This window comes from Pogoniulus pusillus, chromosome 24 (assembly GCF_015220805.1).
Source record: "Pogoniulus pusillus isolate bPogPus1 chromosome 24, bPogPus1.pri, whole genome shotgun sequence".
Lineage (NCBI taxonomy): Eukaryota > Metazoa > Chordata > Aves > Piciformes > Lybiidae > Pogoniulus > Pogoniulus pusillus.
Genome location: NC_087287.1, coordinates 21499985 through 21517958, shown reverse-complemented (window position 1 = coordinate 21517958; position 17974 = coordinate 21499985). Strand labels below are relative to the sequence as shown.

Sequence of the window (17974 nt, the reverse complement as noted above, 5' to 3'; positions counted from 1 at the left end):
TTGCCCGTAGCTTAAACCAAACATGAGCAGCCAGAGTCTTTCCTTGAGCTCAGTGTCAAATGTTTAATCACAGATGGCAAAGTCAGGGCAGATGCAGAGGTGGGTTTGCTCTTATTCTGAAAATGCTTTCATGTGAACCTCATTCCTGTCTCTTTGCCATATTTGGAAATCAAACCTTGATTTCACTGCCTTCTTTGGTTTTCCTTTCAACTCCAGCCCAATGTACTTTTCTTCTATTGCTTCTTCATCCAGGTACACCCAAACATTGACAGATCCTAGCTACAAAGGACAGATTCTTGCACTGGCTAACCCCATAGTTGGGAATGGTGGAGTGCCTGACACAGCTGCTTTGGATGAAATGGGCCTCAGGAGGTTTCTGGAGTCTGATGGGATCAAGGTAACAATGGGAGATGCAGAGCAGATCAAAGGAGTAGTAGCCTGAGTGTGTGTGCACACAAGAGCTTAATGGCACCCTCCTAGGAGTTAGGATTTGATAGTACTCAGCCATTCTTTTTCTTCTGGATGTTGTCCTTTTGAGGAATAGTGGTAGGAGAGAACCCATCTTGCTTTTGGTAGCAGGACATCTACTGTCTGGAAGTGGTGTGTTTCCTACCAGCGACAGACATGCTGCTTTCCTGGATGGCTGTTTCCCTATGTTCCCTGCTGCCTCATACTCACCTGTATTTGGCCAGGACTGCTTGTCACAGACAGACAAATGCCAGTGAGAATGAGAAGTTTCTATGTACTGATACTTTGTTCTGTATGTCTGTGCACAGACAGGAGGTGACAGGGGAGAAGGCCACACAGGAACCAGTATTTACACTGCGGTGCCCAGGGATGTTGGCTAGGAGCAGGGCTGTGGCTAGCCCCTGGAGGCAGTACTGGACAGCAAAGCAAACCCATGAAACTGCAGAGCCAGTGAAATGCTTTATCTGTCCTGAGGTGAAATGACTCCTTTATAAGAAATCTAGCTCCTCTGGAGAACAGAGGTGGCTTCTGAAATGAAATGTCACTTGAAAGTGAATAGCTTTCTTAACCAAAAATGAATCAAAACTTCCCATTTTGTCTTGTTTAAAAGTTCCATTTCCTTTCTAATGAGAACTGTTTCCTTGGTTCAATGCAATTTGAAGCTTTTTTTACCTGGAAGTCTACCAATTTGGGGTGCACTAAGATGAGGAAGAATATTCTCCCCATCTGCTCTGCCCTACTGAGGCCGTATCTGGAGTACTGTGTCCAGTTCTGGCCTCCCCAGTTCAACAGGGAACTACTGGAGAGAGTCCAAGAGAGGGCTACCAACATGATGAGGAGACTGGAGCATTGCCTGATGAAGAGAGGCTGAGAGTCCTGGGGCTGTTTAGCCTGGAGAGAAGTCTTAAAGGGGATCTGATCAATGCTTATTAATAAATATCTGAAGGGCAGAGGGTGGGGCCAGACTTTTTCAGTGATGCCCAGTGACAGGACAAGGGGGCAATGGGCACAAACAAGAATACAAATAGATCCACCTAAAAATAAGGGAAAATTCCTTGCTGGGAGGATGTTAGAGAACTAAATCAGGCTGCCCAGAGAACTGGTGGAGTCTCCTTCTCTGGAGGCTTTCAAAACCTGCCTGGACATGATCCTGTGCAACCTGCTCTAAGTGAAACTGCTTTAGCAGAGCGGTGGCACTAGGTGATCTCCAGAGGTCCTTTCCAACAGCATACTGTGATTCTGTAATTTCTGAAATAAAAGGACCGAGGTACAATCATGAATGAGCAGGAGGACTTCACCTCTTTGCTGAGGCTGTGTTCTGTGCACCCTACCTGTGAAGATTCAGGTTTGCTGTCCTTACCGTGGCCATGCCGTGTCTGCCAAGCCTTGTGTCCTGTCTGGATAAGGTTTGCAGTGGATGAAGAGTGAGAGCTCAGAAGGTCCTGGACAATCCCAGAGTGCTCATTCAGTGGAAAACAACATCTCTTCTCTCTGCAGGTTTCAGGTTTGCTGGTGCTGGACTACAGCAATGAGTACAGCCACTGGCTGGCTGTTCAGAGCCTAGGAGAGTGGCTGCAGGAGGAACAGGTGAGCAGTCTAGAGGTAACTTCTTCTTGGGAACAGACCTGTAACTGTAGGGACAGAGAAAAAGACTGCTGGCTTTGAGCTGATAGCCACTTTTCTCCTCATATGTCTTCACCAGTCTGTACTGGGCTCACTGTGCTCCTTCATTCTCTGACTCTTCATCCATTTCTCTTTTTCAGGGTGCAATGGTATTTCCAAGCTCTGGCCAGAAGGAATGTTGATGAAAGGGGAATGGTTGGTTCCTCATAAAGACGTTAGACCAGGCACTATTCTCTTACCAAATGTTTCTATGTTGCTGCTCCTGGAGGTTGCCACAATCGTAACCTTGAGAGCCACAGTGCCTTGAAGCTGTGGGAGTCAGGGATGTGTCAGTAGATTGCCTTCTGATGGATGGCAAAGTTAGGTGCCCCCAGGCAAGGCAAAACGGGGCTCAGAACTGAGATAGATACTTGCCACATCATTTTTTTGTTTTGTACTTTTTAGTAAAGAAACCAGACTTTGGACCAGGTGTCCCTGAAAGGTCCCTTCCCACTCAAGACATTCTATGAGTCTATGGTTTGAAGAACTGAAGTATCTAAGGGTGGAAAGAGGGAAAAGTGAAGAGCTGGAAGTGAGGCGCTAAGATACTAGTGCTAGTAAGAGTCACAGCTCCTTAAACAGGGCCATATCTCAGCGAGGTGATCTGGCTGTTGTCTTCCTCTGTCTTGTTCCCTGCTGTCTTAGCTGCTTGTTCTCTAACTTGTCCTTCTCTTGTGCTTTCTCAGGTACCTGCACTGTATGGGATTGATACCAGAATGCTGTCCAAACTAATCTGTGGCAAGGTAAGTTCCAGTTGCATTAGATTTGTTATTTCTGGGCCCTAACAATGGAGCAAACCTCCTCGACCTCAGAAGCTGCTCAGACCCTTATGCTCTTCTAAAGGCTTTGTGGCTTTAGAAGATACAGAGAAGGCAACACTGATCTCAGGGAGTTCCCTCTCCTTAGATCTGCTCTGGGTTTCCTGTTCTATCTAAGCAAACCAGCCTAAGTTAGTGTTAAGTGAAAGGCCTCAGGTAGCTGTGTCAGACACAACAGGTAGTAGTGTCAACAACTCTGTGAGATGTTGTGGATATTTAGTTCACAGGCAGCACCACCTTTAGTCAGTGGAGATTCTCCTGCTCTTTGGAGACAAAGGAATGCCCACAACAACCTCAACTGGATCCCTATTTCAGGCTGGTTTTCTTTGGCTGAAGACTGTGATTATTTTTATTAGTCACTATTTTCTCTGTTTCTAAGAACTGTCAACTGAAGGACACCAGCAGGAATATTAATGCTAAGGTACACTTCTGCTTGCTAAAACACTGATCAAAGCCAGTCTGAATGGAAATGTGCCTTGGAGGCTCTTCTTTTCTAATGGATTCATTGAAACTGCTCTTCTCTTCAGGTGGTCAGAAAGATCTGGAGGTGCTGGAACATGTCCAGAGAAGGGCCGCGAGGGTGATCAGAGGGCTGGAGCTGCTCTGCTATGAGGACAGGCAAAGAGAGTTGGGGTTGGTCATTCTGGAGAGGAGAAGGCTCTGAAGAGACCTTCTTGTGGCCTTGCAGTGTCTGAAGGGGACTACAATAAAGCTGGGGAGGGACTTTTTAGGGTGTCAGGTAGGGATAGGACTAAGGGAATGGATCCAAACTAGAGGAGGGAAAATTGAGATTGGATGCTAGGAAAAATTTCTTCCCCACGAGGATGGTGAGACACTGGCACAGGTTGTTGAGGGAGGTGGTGGAAGCCTCATTCCTGGAAGTTTGTGAGGCAAGGCTGGGTGTGGCTGTGGGCAACCTGATCTACTGTGAGGTGTTCCTGCCCATGACAGGGAGGTTGGAACTAGATGATGCTTGAGGTCTTTTCCAACCATGGCAGCTCTGTGATTCTGTGATTTTGCAGTACACAGCCCAAGCCCACATTCCCTTTCCATCCCACAGAGCAAACTATGAAGGACTCAGCTTGAATGGAGAGCTGAGAGTTCTTGTGGGAAGGCAAAGTGCTGTCCTGCTCACACAGACAGCAGAGAGGTGCAGTTCAACACCATAGAAATGGCAGTGATTTTTCTGCTTTCCTGAGGGACCAGCGTGCTTTTATCCAGAGCAAATATTTCCCATGTTTATCCTATAACTTAGCAGTGTCTGGTAGCAATGTCCATCATACCGGGGCTGGGAGGTACCGGCTTATAGCTTTTGAAATGAAACATAGTGAAGGTTTTCCTTAGTCTTCTCACCAGGCTGAAGAAAACACCTCAGTGTTTCATTCCACATCTGTAAGTGTAGGATGAGAAGAGGGCTTCATTATGATACTTGCAGAAGTTAAGAGTGACTTCTTAAACTGGAATGTAAAGATAAATGCAGGGTGCCACTTGGCTGCATAACCTGGGAGCAAGGTAAGACACAGAGCTCCTGTTTGACAGCAAGGGCTTTAGGGCTTTGCCAGCAGTGTTTCTGGGACTGACTGCATGGTGGCACTCAATTTCCTTACTTTCTGGGAACTTGATTTGTTTAAAATGCTGCTGACCTTGTCAGCTCTGCTCCAGGCAAAGCAGCCTGGAGTAGCTTTTGGTGTAATATGCTATTTAAGATGAGACAGGATGTCATCTTTCCCTTTGTAGTGCACGTGGCAATGTAAGAAGCTGATTCTTGCCCTAGAGAAACAGCAAGGTATGGCCAACCAGAGAATCACAGAAAGGCTTAGGTTGGAAAGGACCTTAGAGATCATCTACTCCAGCCTCCTCATCATGAGCAGGGATGCTTCTCAGCTAGACTTATCTGCTTAAGGCCTCATCCAACCTGGCCCTGAACATGCCCATGGAGGAGGCAGCCACAACCTATTGCAGTCTCACCACCCTTGTACTGAAGAACTTTGTCTTAAGATTCAGTCTAAACCTACTCTCCCTCAGCTTCAAACCATTCCCCCTTGTGCTGTGGCTAGACACCCTTATGGCAAGTTCTGCTCCAGCCTTTCCGTAGAATCCCTTCAGGTACTGGAAGGCAGCTAAAAGGTCCCCCTGGAGCCTTCTTAGGCTGAACAACCCTGGGTATAGAGACTTTTTATTTATCTTTTTACTTACAGCATTCTATCAGGTTAGATTTATGCTCTTCAGCAGGGAAGCACTTCCTGGGAGTACTGCTAAACCCAATGAGCAACCCCAGTGTGCATGCTGGTGTCACATCCACAAGGGAAGATGAGGTTAACATTGTTTATCACCATCGTGTTGTGTGTGAAAATGACAACAAACCATTGGCTTCTTGTCTTTCACTTTCCCCATCCATCCTTGCAAAGTCCTGTACCACACACTCTATCCCCAGGGGGAGAAGAAGGTAACCCTAGTAACCTGAGGTTCACTTCCACTTGCTCCAGAAGTGAGACAAAGCCACACCAGGGATTTTTCCACTGAGAACTTTAGAGAACAGAAGGTGCAGAGGGATTTGCTGCTGGAGTACTGCCTTCTGCAAGGTGGTAGGAGCAACAGAGTTGAGCCTGCTGGAAGTATTTTATTGAGCTTCAGGTTTTTTAACAGTTTGTTCAGAAAACAGCTGTGCTGAGCTGCCCCCCACATAGATTTGCTTTACGCCAGCTTGGTTGCTTTGTAGCTGTCCACAGGAGGCGGCTGAAGACCTCACAGTGGGTTTCCAAAACCAAAGGGCTTCAAACTGCCTTTTGGATTATTCTCAAGGCTACACAACAGATACTTGGAGATTCTGATCCTCTTGGAAGTCAACCCATTTTACTGTCACCATTTGACAAATTTTGCTGTTACCAATGCCATTCTTCCTTGAACAAAGGATTTTAAGCAGATTTTTGATACAAAGAAAACTCATAAACTTCTGAGCAGGGTGGAAATTGTTATCAACTGCTAAGAAACCATCTCTAAGCAGCTGTTGCAGTTTATGTGTCTGTCAGCATCTTGTCCCAGTGTTCACAGCTTCTGCTTTGCTCCTGCTTTGTTGTTTACTGGTCTATTTCCACAGGGCACACTACTTGGGAAGATTGAATTTGAAGGTCAGCCTGTGGAGTTTGCTGACCCAAACAAACAAAACTTGATTGCAGAAGTTTCGACAAAGGTGAGAAGTTTTTTCTGTGGTCCCAAAGCTCTAGTTAGTTACTCTAGTTAGTAACTGCTACCTGTTTGCCCTAGAGATGGTTCAGTCTGTCTCAACAAACAATTCACCTTTTTAGACCTTTGAAGAGCTGTGATCACAGCATCACAGTATGTTACAGGTTGGAAGGAACCTCTGGAGATCTTCCAGCCCAACTCCCCTGCCACAGCAGCACCAGAGAATCCAGCACAGGTCACACAGGAACACATCCAGACAGGGCTGCAAAGGCTCCAGAGGAGACTCCACAACCTTTCTGGGCAGCCTGTGCCAGGGCTCTGGCACCCTCACAGCCAAGAAGTTGTTGCTCCTGTTGAGCTGGAACTTGCTGTGCTACAGTTTGCATCCCTTGGCCCTTGTCCTATGGCAGGGCACAAGTGAGCAGAGGCTGTCCCTGTCCCTTCCTTCCTGCCCCCCAGCCCTCAGCTCTTGATAGTCATTGCTCAGATCCCCTCTTAGCCTTCTCCTGTGCAGCCTAAGCAGCCCCAGGGCTCTCAGCCTCTCCTCCTCAGGCAATGCTGCAGTCCCTTCAGCATCCTTGTAGCCCTTTGCTGAATTCTCTCCAGTAGATCTCTGTCCCTCTTGAACTGGAGAGCCCCAAACTGGATGCAGTGTTCCAGGTGGGACTTCATTAGGGCATCATAGATTGGAAGGAGAACCTCTCTTGATCATCCTGGTAGAATCCTCATGGCTTCTTCTGTGCAGTGTTGAAGATATAAAGTGAGCTGTGTTGAGCTGGATGTAGTCTGAATGACACTTTGATCATGTGCTACAAAGACAGGATGAAGAAGTCTTGAGGATATACTTAGACCTAGTGTGTGGTGGATGTTATCCAACATAAGAGGAATCATAACAAGAATGGCTGCTTTCCTTAGCTAAATGTCAGGAAGGCTCACAATAGGACAGTCTGTGTTTAGACAAGGTTCTTTGCAGGTGATTCCAGAAGATATCTCTGGATTTCCAAATAAGACTGAGTTAGGAATGCTCTGGAGCCAATATTACTGTTATTAGCTTTGCCTGTAGACTTCCGCAGAACAGCAGTGAAGTTTGTGCTCTGTTAGCTGGGCATACCACCTGTGTTCACCCAGGAGCTGAAAACACTGCTACAAACCATAAGGATGCAGCAAACCAGGCCCAGAGTAATTGTTCTGGTACCATTATTCTGGTACCCCTTGGGAGGTTTAGTGGGGGGACAAAGGTGCCTTGAGTGCCTTTCAGACATTCTGTGCTTACTATGTTTGAAGCTCCTTCAAGATCTCTAGAAGAGCTCTGCCCATGGTTGTGTGCTGTTCTGAACAGAAGCTGGTGTGTTAGTGGCACGAGTGAGAAGCAGGCCTGAACAAAGTGGTAGAGGGGCAAGTAGGAATCTGAAGCACAGTCTCCATCCAGACTTGGTTTTACAGTATGAACTAGGTACCTGGGATGCCACTGGAATACACGAGCTGTGTGCAAACCTCACCAAATCATGCCAGTGCCTCCAGTGTATTTTGAGCCAGGGCCTTGTTGCTACACAGAGGGTTGACAATTGCTTATTGAGGTTGCAATCTGTGATTGCAAAATGCAGGTGGAGCTGTTTTGAGCTGTGACTCAGATACAGATAAGGTTGCTGATGCTAAATATGCAATTACTAAGAGTCACTGTAAAGACGATGAAGATAGCTTCTAAAAGGGAGATACAACAAGATCAGCAGAGCTTTTCTGGTCTCATGTTTATAACTTCATCTTATGGGCTTAAAAAGCAACATCATGAATAAAGCTGAAAATGAACTAAGATTTTTAGTGATGGTAATTACTGGACTTGATCATCTATGTTGTCAAACAGCTATCTTGATGTAAATCAGGATACAGTGACATCAGGAATGTGCTTATTAATTGTACGCGATCACATCCTGGGCTGCACCCAAAGCAGCACTGCCAGTAGACCCAGAGAGGGGATTCTGACACTTTGCTCTGCTGAGATCTCATCTGGAGTACTGTGTCCAGCTCTGGAGCTCTCAGTACAGGAAGGACATGGACCTGATGGAGCAAGTTCAGAGGAGGCCATGAAAATGATCAGAGGGTTGGAGTAGCTCTGCTATGAGGACAGGTTGAGGGAGGTGGGAGTGTTCAATCTGGAGAGGAGAAGGCTCCAGGGAGACCTAACAGCAAAAGGGGCTACAAGAAGGCTGCAGAGAGACTGTTTGCAAAGGCCTGCAGGGACAGGACGAGGGTGATGGCTTCAGACTAGAGCAGAGCAGATTTAGATTGGATGTGAGGAACAAATTCTGCACCATGAAGGTGCTGAAACACTGCAACAGGTTGCCCAGGGAGGTGGTTGAGGCCTCATCCCTGATGAGGCTGGAGAGGGCTCTGGGCAACCTGATCTAGTTGAGGCTGCCCCTGCTGACTGCAGAGAGGGGTTGGACTGGATGACTTTTGGAGGTCCCTTCCAACCCAGACCATTCTGTGGTTCTGTGATCAGGAGAGACTGACTGATTTATTTTTAGCCCACTGCCTTCAGCTGCTAGCAGCATAGACTCCATTTTGCTGGCATCGCCTCGATGGGGCAGGAAAGGTAGAAAACTGCCAGTGTTTTGCAGGAGCTTGTTTTAGTGCATGTGATAGTCAGTGTCTCAGAGTAGATGTGAACAATAGAGCTACCTGAAGCTAAAAGGTCAGTTCTGTCCACACATCCATCCACCTGTGCTCTTTTTGTTTTCCTCAGGAGTTTCTGTCTCCCTGACTGCTGGCTCACAGCCTTCCCACATCAGCCCTACAGAGTGGGACAGTTTTTATAGGCTGTGCAGTGAAGAGGTGATGGATATCCTCTGACTCTAGGAGGAATATACTTCAATAGCTCCCTGATCCAGTTCTCAGTCTGTTTTCTTCTGTGGTGGGTTAAGGAACTACCCCTCCCTACTATTGAAATTTACCGGACCAGTTAGAAATAGTACAGAAATCCAAACTCCCTCTCAGACAAAGAAAGTGCCTAGAAGGGGCTGAAAGCATCTCCCTCTCTCCCAGACAGACAACCAACCAGCAAAGCTTACTTCTATCTGTTAGTGGAAGGTATTAGAGTAGAGCAAAGGAGAAGTGAAGACAAGCACCCCAGAGCAAAGAGGGACAAATCATTTACATTTTGGCTTTTTACCCTTTCAGCAAACCAATGAATGATATAGATTTGATCATTATTATTCTTTTCCAACCATGATCTAATTTCTCTCATTAAAATATTCCAATTAGCCTCAAGCCAGCACATCTGTCCAGACATACACTTGGCCAGTTCTCTTCAGCACAGAAGAATAATGTGTGAGAAATGAGGGGAGGGTTGTGAAGAGAACACCCAAAAGCAATCTTGCTGCTGAAGGAAATGTAACAAATCATTAGCCTAATTAATTGGACAGGGAAGAGTTCTGAGAGTGAGGTAATTAAAGTGCCTCAAAGCGGTTTTGTCCCTCAGCTCCCTCTGGCCCTTAGAACACCAAAAGAGAACCTTTGAGGGAGATGTTGGCAGGTTTGTAAGGGTGGATGTGGTGAGTAACCACAGGGTCTCCAAAAGCCCTTTTACAAGAGTGGAGTTTTCTTAAGGGACTCTGACACGTGACACTAGGTGAGTTTCTGTGAGAACTGAGCACCTTCATCCTCTTGAAACCCACCTCCCAGAAGCCTGAAGGGGACAGCGGGTAGGAGACTCATACAATTCCTTTGCACAAGTGGAGGCAGAATCCACTTGTGTGTTGGTGACCGTGAAGATACTGCCAGGCTTGGTGTTAGGCACAGCTTCATATCACAAACCTTGACCTAGCTTCAGTATGACCTTTTACCAAGACCTTGTTTCAATATGATTTTCATCCTGCTCATTCTCCCAAAGTGCCTGTGGGACACTTTGCCATCTGCTTATGTTGTGTGAACTACAAGATCTGTTTGCATGCGGAAGTCTCCTTTTGGCAGTACAGAGTACTGGTAACACTGCTGTCTCTTCACTGAGTCATGGCCTCCAAGATGGATTAGGGACCACTGGTGGCTCCTTGCACCCCATCTCTTCCATCCTTGCTCCTGACATGGCAGTGAGTCACTCCTGATGTCCTCATGCAGGACATGGTCTTGCATCCTACCTGCATCTTAAGTTTTGAGAACATAAAAGTTCGAACAAGAACTGAGTTAGGGTAAGTCAGAGGGAGGACTTATAATATTCTGCCAAGAAGCTTCATCTTGAGTTTCCTGTGGAGGGAATATCTTTCCTTCTGGATGGTCCTAATCCCTCTGAAAAGAGTTTGTCAGTTTGTCACCCCACAGCAAGCATACTTGGCACAAATTTGATCATCTTTTGGGAAAAGGTCCAGCTGTGACCTATGAATGCCAGGGAAAGTGCTTAAAAGGGAGTTACTTAATTAAAAAAAAGAGAAAAAAACCTACTCTTTTTCTAGTGCTGTATTGTCAGGTGGTGCATTATCCAAAGCCCCCCTGGGTAAAGCACACTCTCAGAGGCTGAATGTCACCGAAGGTAAGCACAGAGTCTGTTTTCGAGAGAGGGAGGCTGTCTTTTGTGCTTACTGATGAATAACGTGCCAGCCTTGTGCTAACTGCAGCCGTGGGACAGCAAGCTTCCGAAAGAAGCTGTTCACAACTAACTTGACCTCAGTGCTGTAGGCTGCAGTAGTGAGGCCCAGATAACATATAGTGGTTGGACTGCACTCTCTTCCATGCTGAGTGTGACCAAGAGGTAAGTGTGTGCACAAAGCACAGTGGTCCACTGGAGACAATTTACTTTGTGGGGTAGGTTAAAGAAGAGCAGCTGAAAGTGGAGATGTGTTGTCTGATATGTCTGTGTGTTGGTTTGAATCAGAACGTTGTACTGAGAGAAATCAAATCCTTAGCTGTGAGAAGAAAGAAAAAAAAACCCAGCAGTGCCCTCGTTCTTCTGCTGAGGAACACGGCTTGTCAGAATCCAGAGAAGACACGCACTGCTCACACGCTGCTCAGTTAGCTCACCCTTCTCTCTGGCAGTCTGGTCTCTGTGGTTGCCTCTGCCTTAACTCTGCCCAACCCTTTTCTCCTCTAACCTCCTTGTTGTCTGTGACATCTCACCTCCGATCTCCAGGTGTGTCACATGAGATATACATGCATTGATCTGGTTATTTTTGAAGGGAGGGGAAGGGTGGGAGTAGGGAGGAGGTTTGGGTCGGGACCCTCCTGGCAATCTGATTGTTCTGGGAAGGGTATTGTGTTTCTGTATTACTTTTAACTTGTATATAACTGTAAATATTTGTGTCTGTATCTGCTTGTGAATTGTGCTAAGCTGTAAATACAGCTTCATTCCTTAACTCCCAGCCTTCTGAGTCCAGTCTGGGTGATTTCATAAGACTGGGGGTGGGGTCTATCAGGTCCACATGAACACAGGTCATGCTCAGTGGTGTGCTTGGCCTGACCTATACTGCTGCCATGCACTAGAAGGCACTTATAGGGGATTCTACTTAAACCCAATTGAATTTTTTTTTTAGACTGAGGGTGATGGAGCACTGGAGCAGGCTGCCCAGGGAGCTTGTGCAGTCATCTTCTCTTGAGAAATTCAAAACCTGCCTGGATGCAGTCCTGTGTGACCTGCTCTAGATGGTCCTGCTCTGGTAGGGGAGTTGGACTGGATGAGCTTTCAAGGGCCCTTTCAGCTCCTAACATTCTGTGATTCTGTGATAGGATGTCTCTAGCCATGCTGTGGTTTGGTCTTCCTGTGACTGGAGGGTCAGAGTGGTGTTTAATGTGATGAATCTGTAGCTACATAAGGAAGTCTTGTTCTGCTGACATCAGAAGGATGCTTTCCCTTCAGATGCAAACCTCTAGCTGTGTAACTGGCTTTTCTCTTGGGCTGATATAATCTGTGAGAACTGTCTTAGCTGCTCCACTGATAATGTGGCGAAAGACAGGGAAAAAATCCTACCATTAACTATGTAAACGAGATCTCTAAGGGATTAATCATAGAATCACAGATGAGAGGTGTTTGGAAGACACCTTCAAGGTCCTCCAGTCCAACCTTCCACCCAGCACTGCAGGGGCAACACCAAACCATGTCCCTAAGCACAGCTCCACAGGCTGCTGGAACAGCTCCATCAGTGGGGACTGCAGCACTGCCCTGGGCAGAACATTCCATGGCTGAGAGCCCTCTCTGGGAAGAAATATTTCCTAGCATCCAGCCTCAACCTCCCCTGCTACAGCTTGGAACCATTTCCTCTGCTCCTGTCCCTTGCCACCCAGGAGCAGAGGTTGCCCCCTCCTTGCTCCAACCTCCCTGCAGGGAGCTGCAGAGAGCAATGAGCTCTGCCCTCAGCCTCCTCTTCTTCATCCTCAACACGCCCAGCTCCCTCAGCCCCTGCTCACAGCTCAACTGCTCCAGGCCCTTTCCCAGCCTCACTGCCCTGCTCTGGACAGGCTGCAGCCCCTCGATATCCTTCCTGGAGTGAGTGGCCCAGAGCTGAGCACAGCACTGGAGGTGTGGCCTCAGCAGTGCTGAGCACAGGGGCTGATCCCCTCCTGTCCCTGCTGCCCACCCTGCTCCTGGTCCAAGCCAGGATGCCGTTGGCTTTCTTGGCCACCTGGGCACTGCTGCCTCATTTTCAGTCAACTGTCAGCCAGAATCAGGTCCCTCTCTGAGTCGCATCCCCATGTCTGTAGATTTGGGCTTGCTGCTACTGCTGTAATCAAGGGTATGTAAAAGAGCATCACAGCTTCTGCTGTCTCAGACAAATGAAGGAAGCTTTGATGCCTGATTTACTTCTGGAGATTTCCATGTAAATTGACTGTGAAGTGCTGCATTTTGGTGCAGTTCTTCTGCCACACATCTTGCTGTGCTTTGTGTCATTGATTGCATGGTCTGTCTTTTTGTAGGAAGTCAAGGTCTATGGCAGAGGGAATCCAATTAAAGTCATAGCTGTCGACTGTGGGCTGAAGCACAATGTCATCCGTCTGCTTGTGAAGGTTGGTCGCTGCTTTGTGCCCTTCATCTCTTGTCTGGCTGTGGTAGGAGCCTCTCCTGTACTCGCCAGCCTTCCATTCACCTGGACACACCTGCTCTAGCAGCAGTTCTCCTCAAATGAGGTGCAGCTTTTAGGGTGATTTTTATGGCCTGGTACTTGTTCTGTATGTGCTGATCTTGGTGTATTGTGTTGATGGGACAAGGATGAGGACTTATGCAGCAGCCTCTCAGCTAGGAGAAGAATTCCTAGAAGGTGACCTTTGAAACACGAGGCACAGCTTCTCTGACAACCTGTCCTGAAGTGGAAATTATCCCTGCTCAAAGCAGAGATTGGACCATCTGACCTCCTGTGGTTCCTCAGTTCTGAGTTACTCTGCAATTCCGTGGCTGCTGTAGCAGTCCTCTGCTCCTGCCACGTGAAAGGAATGAAGGCCATGTCCTCTCTTTCTCTAGGTGTTACAGGGTTTCCCTGTTTCTGCTTTTTAATTTATGTGGATGTTTGTTCCATTTTTGATGTGCAGGGCTACTGCCATGGCATGGAATGAGGCTGTGAAGCCCTGTTCAGCAGTTAGGATGAATGCATCATGTTGAATCATAGAATGGCTTAGGTTGGAAGGGACCTCAGAGAACATCTACTCCACCCTTCCTCTCAGTTAGACTTGGCTGTTCAAGGCCTCATCCAACCTGTCCTTGAACACTCCAGGGAGAAGGCATCCACAATCTCCTGGGCAGCCTATTCCAGAGTCTCACCACCCTCATACTGAAAAAAACTTCTTCCTTAGCTCCAGTCTAGCCCTGGTCTGTCTCAGCTTCAAACCTCTTTGTCCTGTCATGAAAAGCCATTCTGGAGCCTCCCTGTAGGAACCCTATAGGTACTGGAAGGCAGCTCTAAGGTGGCCCTGGAATTTTTTTTAGGCTGAACAACCACAGCCTGGTCAGCCTGTCTTTACAGCAGAGGTGCTCCAGCCCTTGGATCATCCTTGTGACCTCCTCTGGTCTCACTCCAACAGCTCTGTGTCCTTATGCTGGGGACACAAGAACTGGACACATTGTTTGAGAAGGGGTCTCAGAGGAGCAGAGTGAAGGGGAAGAATCATATCTCCTCACCTGCTGGCCACACTGCTCCTGGGCTGCATAGGGACACTGCCAGTTCATGTTGAGTTTCTCATCAACCAACACCCCCAAGGCTCTTTCTTCACAGCTACTCTCAACCCACTCTGCACTCAGGCTGGATTTGTGCCTGGCGTTGGCCCAAACCAGATGCAGGACCTTGCACATTGGAAAGGTGAACTTATTTTGCCTGCATGCAGGCACATATATTTTGCATTCCATTGGTAAGTTTTGATCTCATGGTTAAACTCCAGACTGATGTGACAAACACTAAGATGCCTCTCAGGTACTGAGCTACCAGTTTTGTGAAGATGGTCAGGTAGTGGAGAGAAGCCTCCCTGGCAAAGGGATGACTGTAATCCAGACTCACCCTCTGAGGCACGAGAGCATGTTCCCCTCCTCTCCTCATTCCTTGTTCCCGTGTTTGTTTGTTTTCCCTAGCGAGGTGCAGAAGTACATTTGGTTCCATGGGACCATGATTTCACCAGCGTGGACTATGATGGGCTTATAATTTCCGGAGGTCCAGGGGATCCCATGACGGCCCAGGAGCTGATTTGGAATGTCAGAAAGGTACAGTGCAGGAGCCATAGGCAGATTGTTGTTGTCTAATTACCTCCTGTTCAAGTGCCTGAAATCTAAGCAGCTCTAAGCTGTGACAGACCAAATGTCCTTCAGCCATTTCAGCTGCCCAGGATATTCCTCAGCTTGGCTGACTGGGAGTTGTCTCCAGACTAATAGCTACACAAAGACTGTGCACACCTTGGTGAACAATCTATGGTAAATATAATTACCACAAGTAGCTTACTGGTGCCTTAAGGCACAGTGTGCTCTTTCAGGACCTTGGGGACCTTATGAGAGAACAGCCCTGATTTCACAGCACTCCCACTCCTCTCACACTCACTGGCTGCAGTGCAGTGCCATTGCTTATTCCCATCCATCAGACCTGAACATCAAGCTGTGCTCAGAAGCTTCCCTCTGAAGCAGAGGAGAAGAGGAAGGTTTCTTTTGTAGGCTGTTGCTATCCTTGCACTCAGCTTTTCCCCAAGTCTATGAGGTGGCTGGCATGGTTTATGATCACACTACTGATGAGAACACTCATCAGCTCTTGAAAACGTTTTCATTGTAGGTCCTGGAGAGCAATCGCCCAGAGCCCTTGTTTGGAATTAGCATGGGGCATCTAATCACTGGGATAGCAGCTGGAGCTACTTCCTACAAGATGCAGATGGCCAACAGGTGCGGCAGCTCTTCTGCTCCCCAGGACCCGCTTCCATCAGCTCAGCACTGCAAAAGGCTGGAGAGCAGCCCTGCTTTGCTCCTGGCCTGCCTTACTGGGAGCTAGCCTGTCAGTAAGATTGCGTCATCAGTCCAGCCATTCTCCTTGCCTGTGATTTGAACTGCTAGTGCCATGCGGTGCTTTTTTTCTGGGGAGGTTTTGAAAGTATTTGATGTTATTTTTGCCTATCAAACTGAAGGGCAGCAAAGTTTCTCATGGGATGTGGCATTCTGAGCTTGGCTGTCAGTTTGGAACAGCTGCTTTTGACTTCTTGTGCAAAGCCCCGCAGTTAGCAGCTCTTCCTAGCTGTGGCAGTGGGGCACATCTGGCACTTCTGTCCTCTGTTCTCTTCCAGGAGCCAGAACCAGCCTGTCCTGAACACAGTGAATGGGCAGGCTGTCATCACTGCTCAGAACCATGGCTATGCCATTGACAGCTCTACCCTCCCACCAGGCTGGAAACCTCTCTTTGTGAATGCCAATGATCAAACAAATGAGGTGAGCTCATGCTTTTCAGACACTCCTACAGATACTCTCTCTTGGTTTATCTCACCTTCTGGAAGCCTGCTTTTAGATTACAGGTAGTTATCAGGACTAAACTTGATGCACTGACCATCTACTCTGCTTTAGGCCCTGCCTTGAAGGCCAAGAAGGAGTGAGCCATTACAACTGTTCTCCAACCCAGACTGGGATCTATTTGTTTTATTTCCCTTCAACAGTTGCCTTACTTCTTTGTTTTTCTACCATTAGTAGTGCTCACTCAGTTGCTGTTGTCTCAGGGCTTGTGCCACAGGTGTGCTAGCCTGTGTCACTGTTTCCTTGTGCTTGTTCCATGTTGCTCAGCACAGAAAAGGAATATTATTGCAGTCTGATTTGGTCTTATTGTAGATAGACTTGCAAGGACTAAAGACATGAGGGAGAGGGGCAGTCATATCTAGAGAACAACTTGAGGGTCTAAGGTAGAGCTCCAGCAACAAGTGACATCCATGTAAGGAAAAAAAAAATCACAGTGGCTGGCCTCTGGAGGTGCACTGGCACAGGTTGCCCAGGGGAGTGGTTGGGGCCCATCTATTCAAGGTGAGACTGGACAGGGCTCTGGGCAACCTGATGTAGTTGAGGATGTCCCTGCTGAGTGCAGAGGAGTTGGACTGGGTGACCTTTGGAGAGGTCCCTTCTGTGAAGAAGGAGTAGCATAGAAAGGAAACCAATACTCAGTTTTGACAGATGCTGAGACGGAGCTCAGGCTTTGTAATTGCCTGTTTCAAAGCTTATCTGTTGCGCTCAGTTTTGTGCAAGTCATTGCAGTCTTTTTATTCACCAGCAAGGGATTCTCAAAAGCAGCTCCCTCCATGGGATTGTGCTTCTGTTCTGTAGAGAAATGCCCTGCCTCAGGCCTGGGAGAGTGCACACTGCTATGCTTGGCACATCCTGGCTGTACTTTGCAGGACTGAGGAGCAGTGACTTCCAGCTGGTGGTTTTAGAAATGCTGCTGTTTGTCAGAGACAGAGACTAGGAAAAATTCAGAGCTCTCTGGTTCAGTTTCTGAAATGATTTAGTTTCAAATGTATTGACAAACTGAACACCTTTACCACAAGGTCTCTCATGTTTGCTTTAGCTGAAGATTGGAGACAATCTCTTGCATGAAGCAGGTGCTAAGGTTGGACATAAGTCTTCTGAATCTAGAAGCATGGCATTCTTTTATGTGAGCTAAAGGCCCATATCTTTGAACTGCAGAGAAGCATTACTCTCCCAAACCTGCACAGGTGGAGAGGGGGGGAAGGAGCAATGCTGGTTTACCATGGGATGCACAGAGAGCAGGGTTGGAAGGGCTCTCTCTGTTGCATCTCTGTGTTTGAAAAATAAAAGTCCTTTAATGTGCCTGATTACTGCCCAGGCTTGGAGCAGGTTTGAAGGGTTGTTTGTGTGTAACAAGAGGTGACCTGAGCATTCAGGGAATGCTGACAGACTGATGGTAGGCTTTACTCTGAAGGCAGAAACTCATACCATAATGTGTCAGCTGTGGCCAGTAGCTCATCTCTCATTCCTGTCCTATCACAGCACCCCACCCTGCAGCTCTGGATGGCAATCTATACAAGCTGCTAAGACTCCTTTGCTCATTCCTAAGGGAAGCAGGTTGTATCAGAACTACTTTCCTGGATTTCCTCTTGAGGGATTTCTCAACCTGCATCTGGAATCAGGGGCCATGCAGTGCCAGGAACGATCCAGTCTCCCAGTGGACCATACTGCTTGATGCCATCAGGCCATGCAAATGAGAATTCTGTTTTTCCCATCTCCAGCTGGAACTACAAGCACTGTCTGCAAACTCATCTTAGATGCTTCATAGCTGTTGTTTGTCCAAAGCGATTTATCACGACCCTGAAAACAGCCCAGGGCAGAGATCATGTGCCAGGCCCTGTGTCAGTAGCTAAAGTGAGTTATGGACATCATGAAATCACAGAAACATCTGGTTGGAAGA

General features: G+C 47.5%; 1 protein-coding gene across 1 annotated transcript in view; it reads left to right on the top strand.

Moving 5' to 3' along the window:
- CPS1 (carbamoyl-phosphate synthase 1) overlaps positions 1-17974 on the top strand; it is a 153504-nt gene that overhangs the window by 18518 nt on the left and 117012 nt on the right. The window contains exons 3-10 of the mRNA XM_064163922.1: positions 253-397; positions 1966-2055; positions 2817-2873; positions 6046-6138; positions 13029-13118; positions 14668-14796; positions 15353-15459; positions 15855-15996. Coding sequence (XP_064019992.1) covers positions 253-397; positions 1966-2055; positions 2817-2873; positions 6046-6138; positions 13029-13118; positions 14668-14796; positions 15353-15459; positions 15855-15996 — 853 coding nt within the window. The remainder of the gene's footprint in view (positions 1-252; positions 398-1965; positions 2056-2816; positions 2874-6045; positions 6139-13028; positions 13119-14667; positions 14797-15352; positions 15460-15854; positions 15997-17974) is intronic.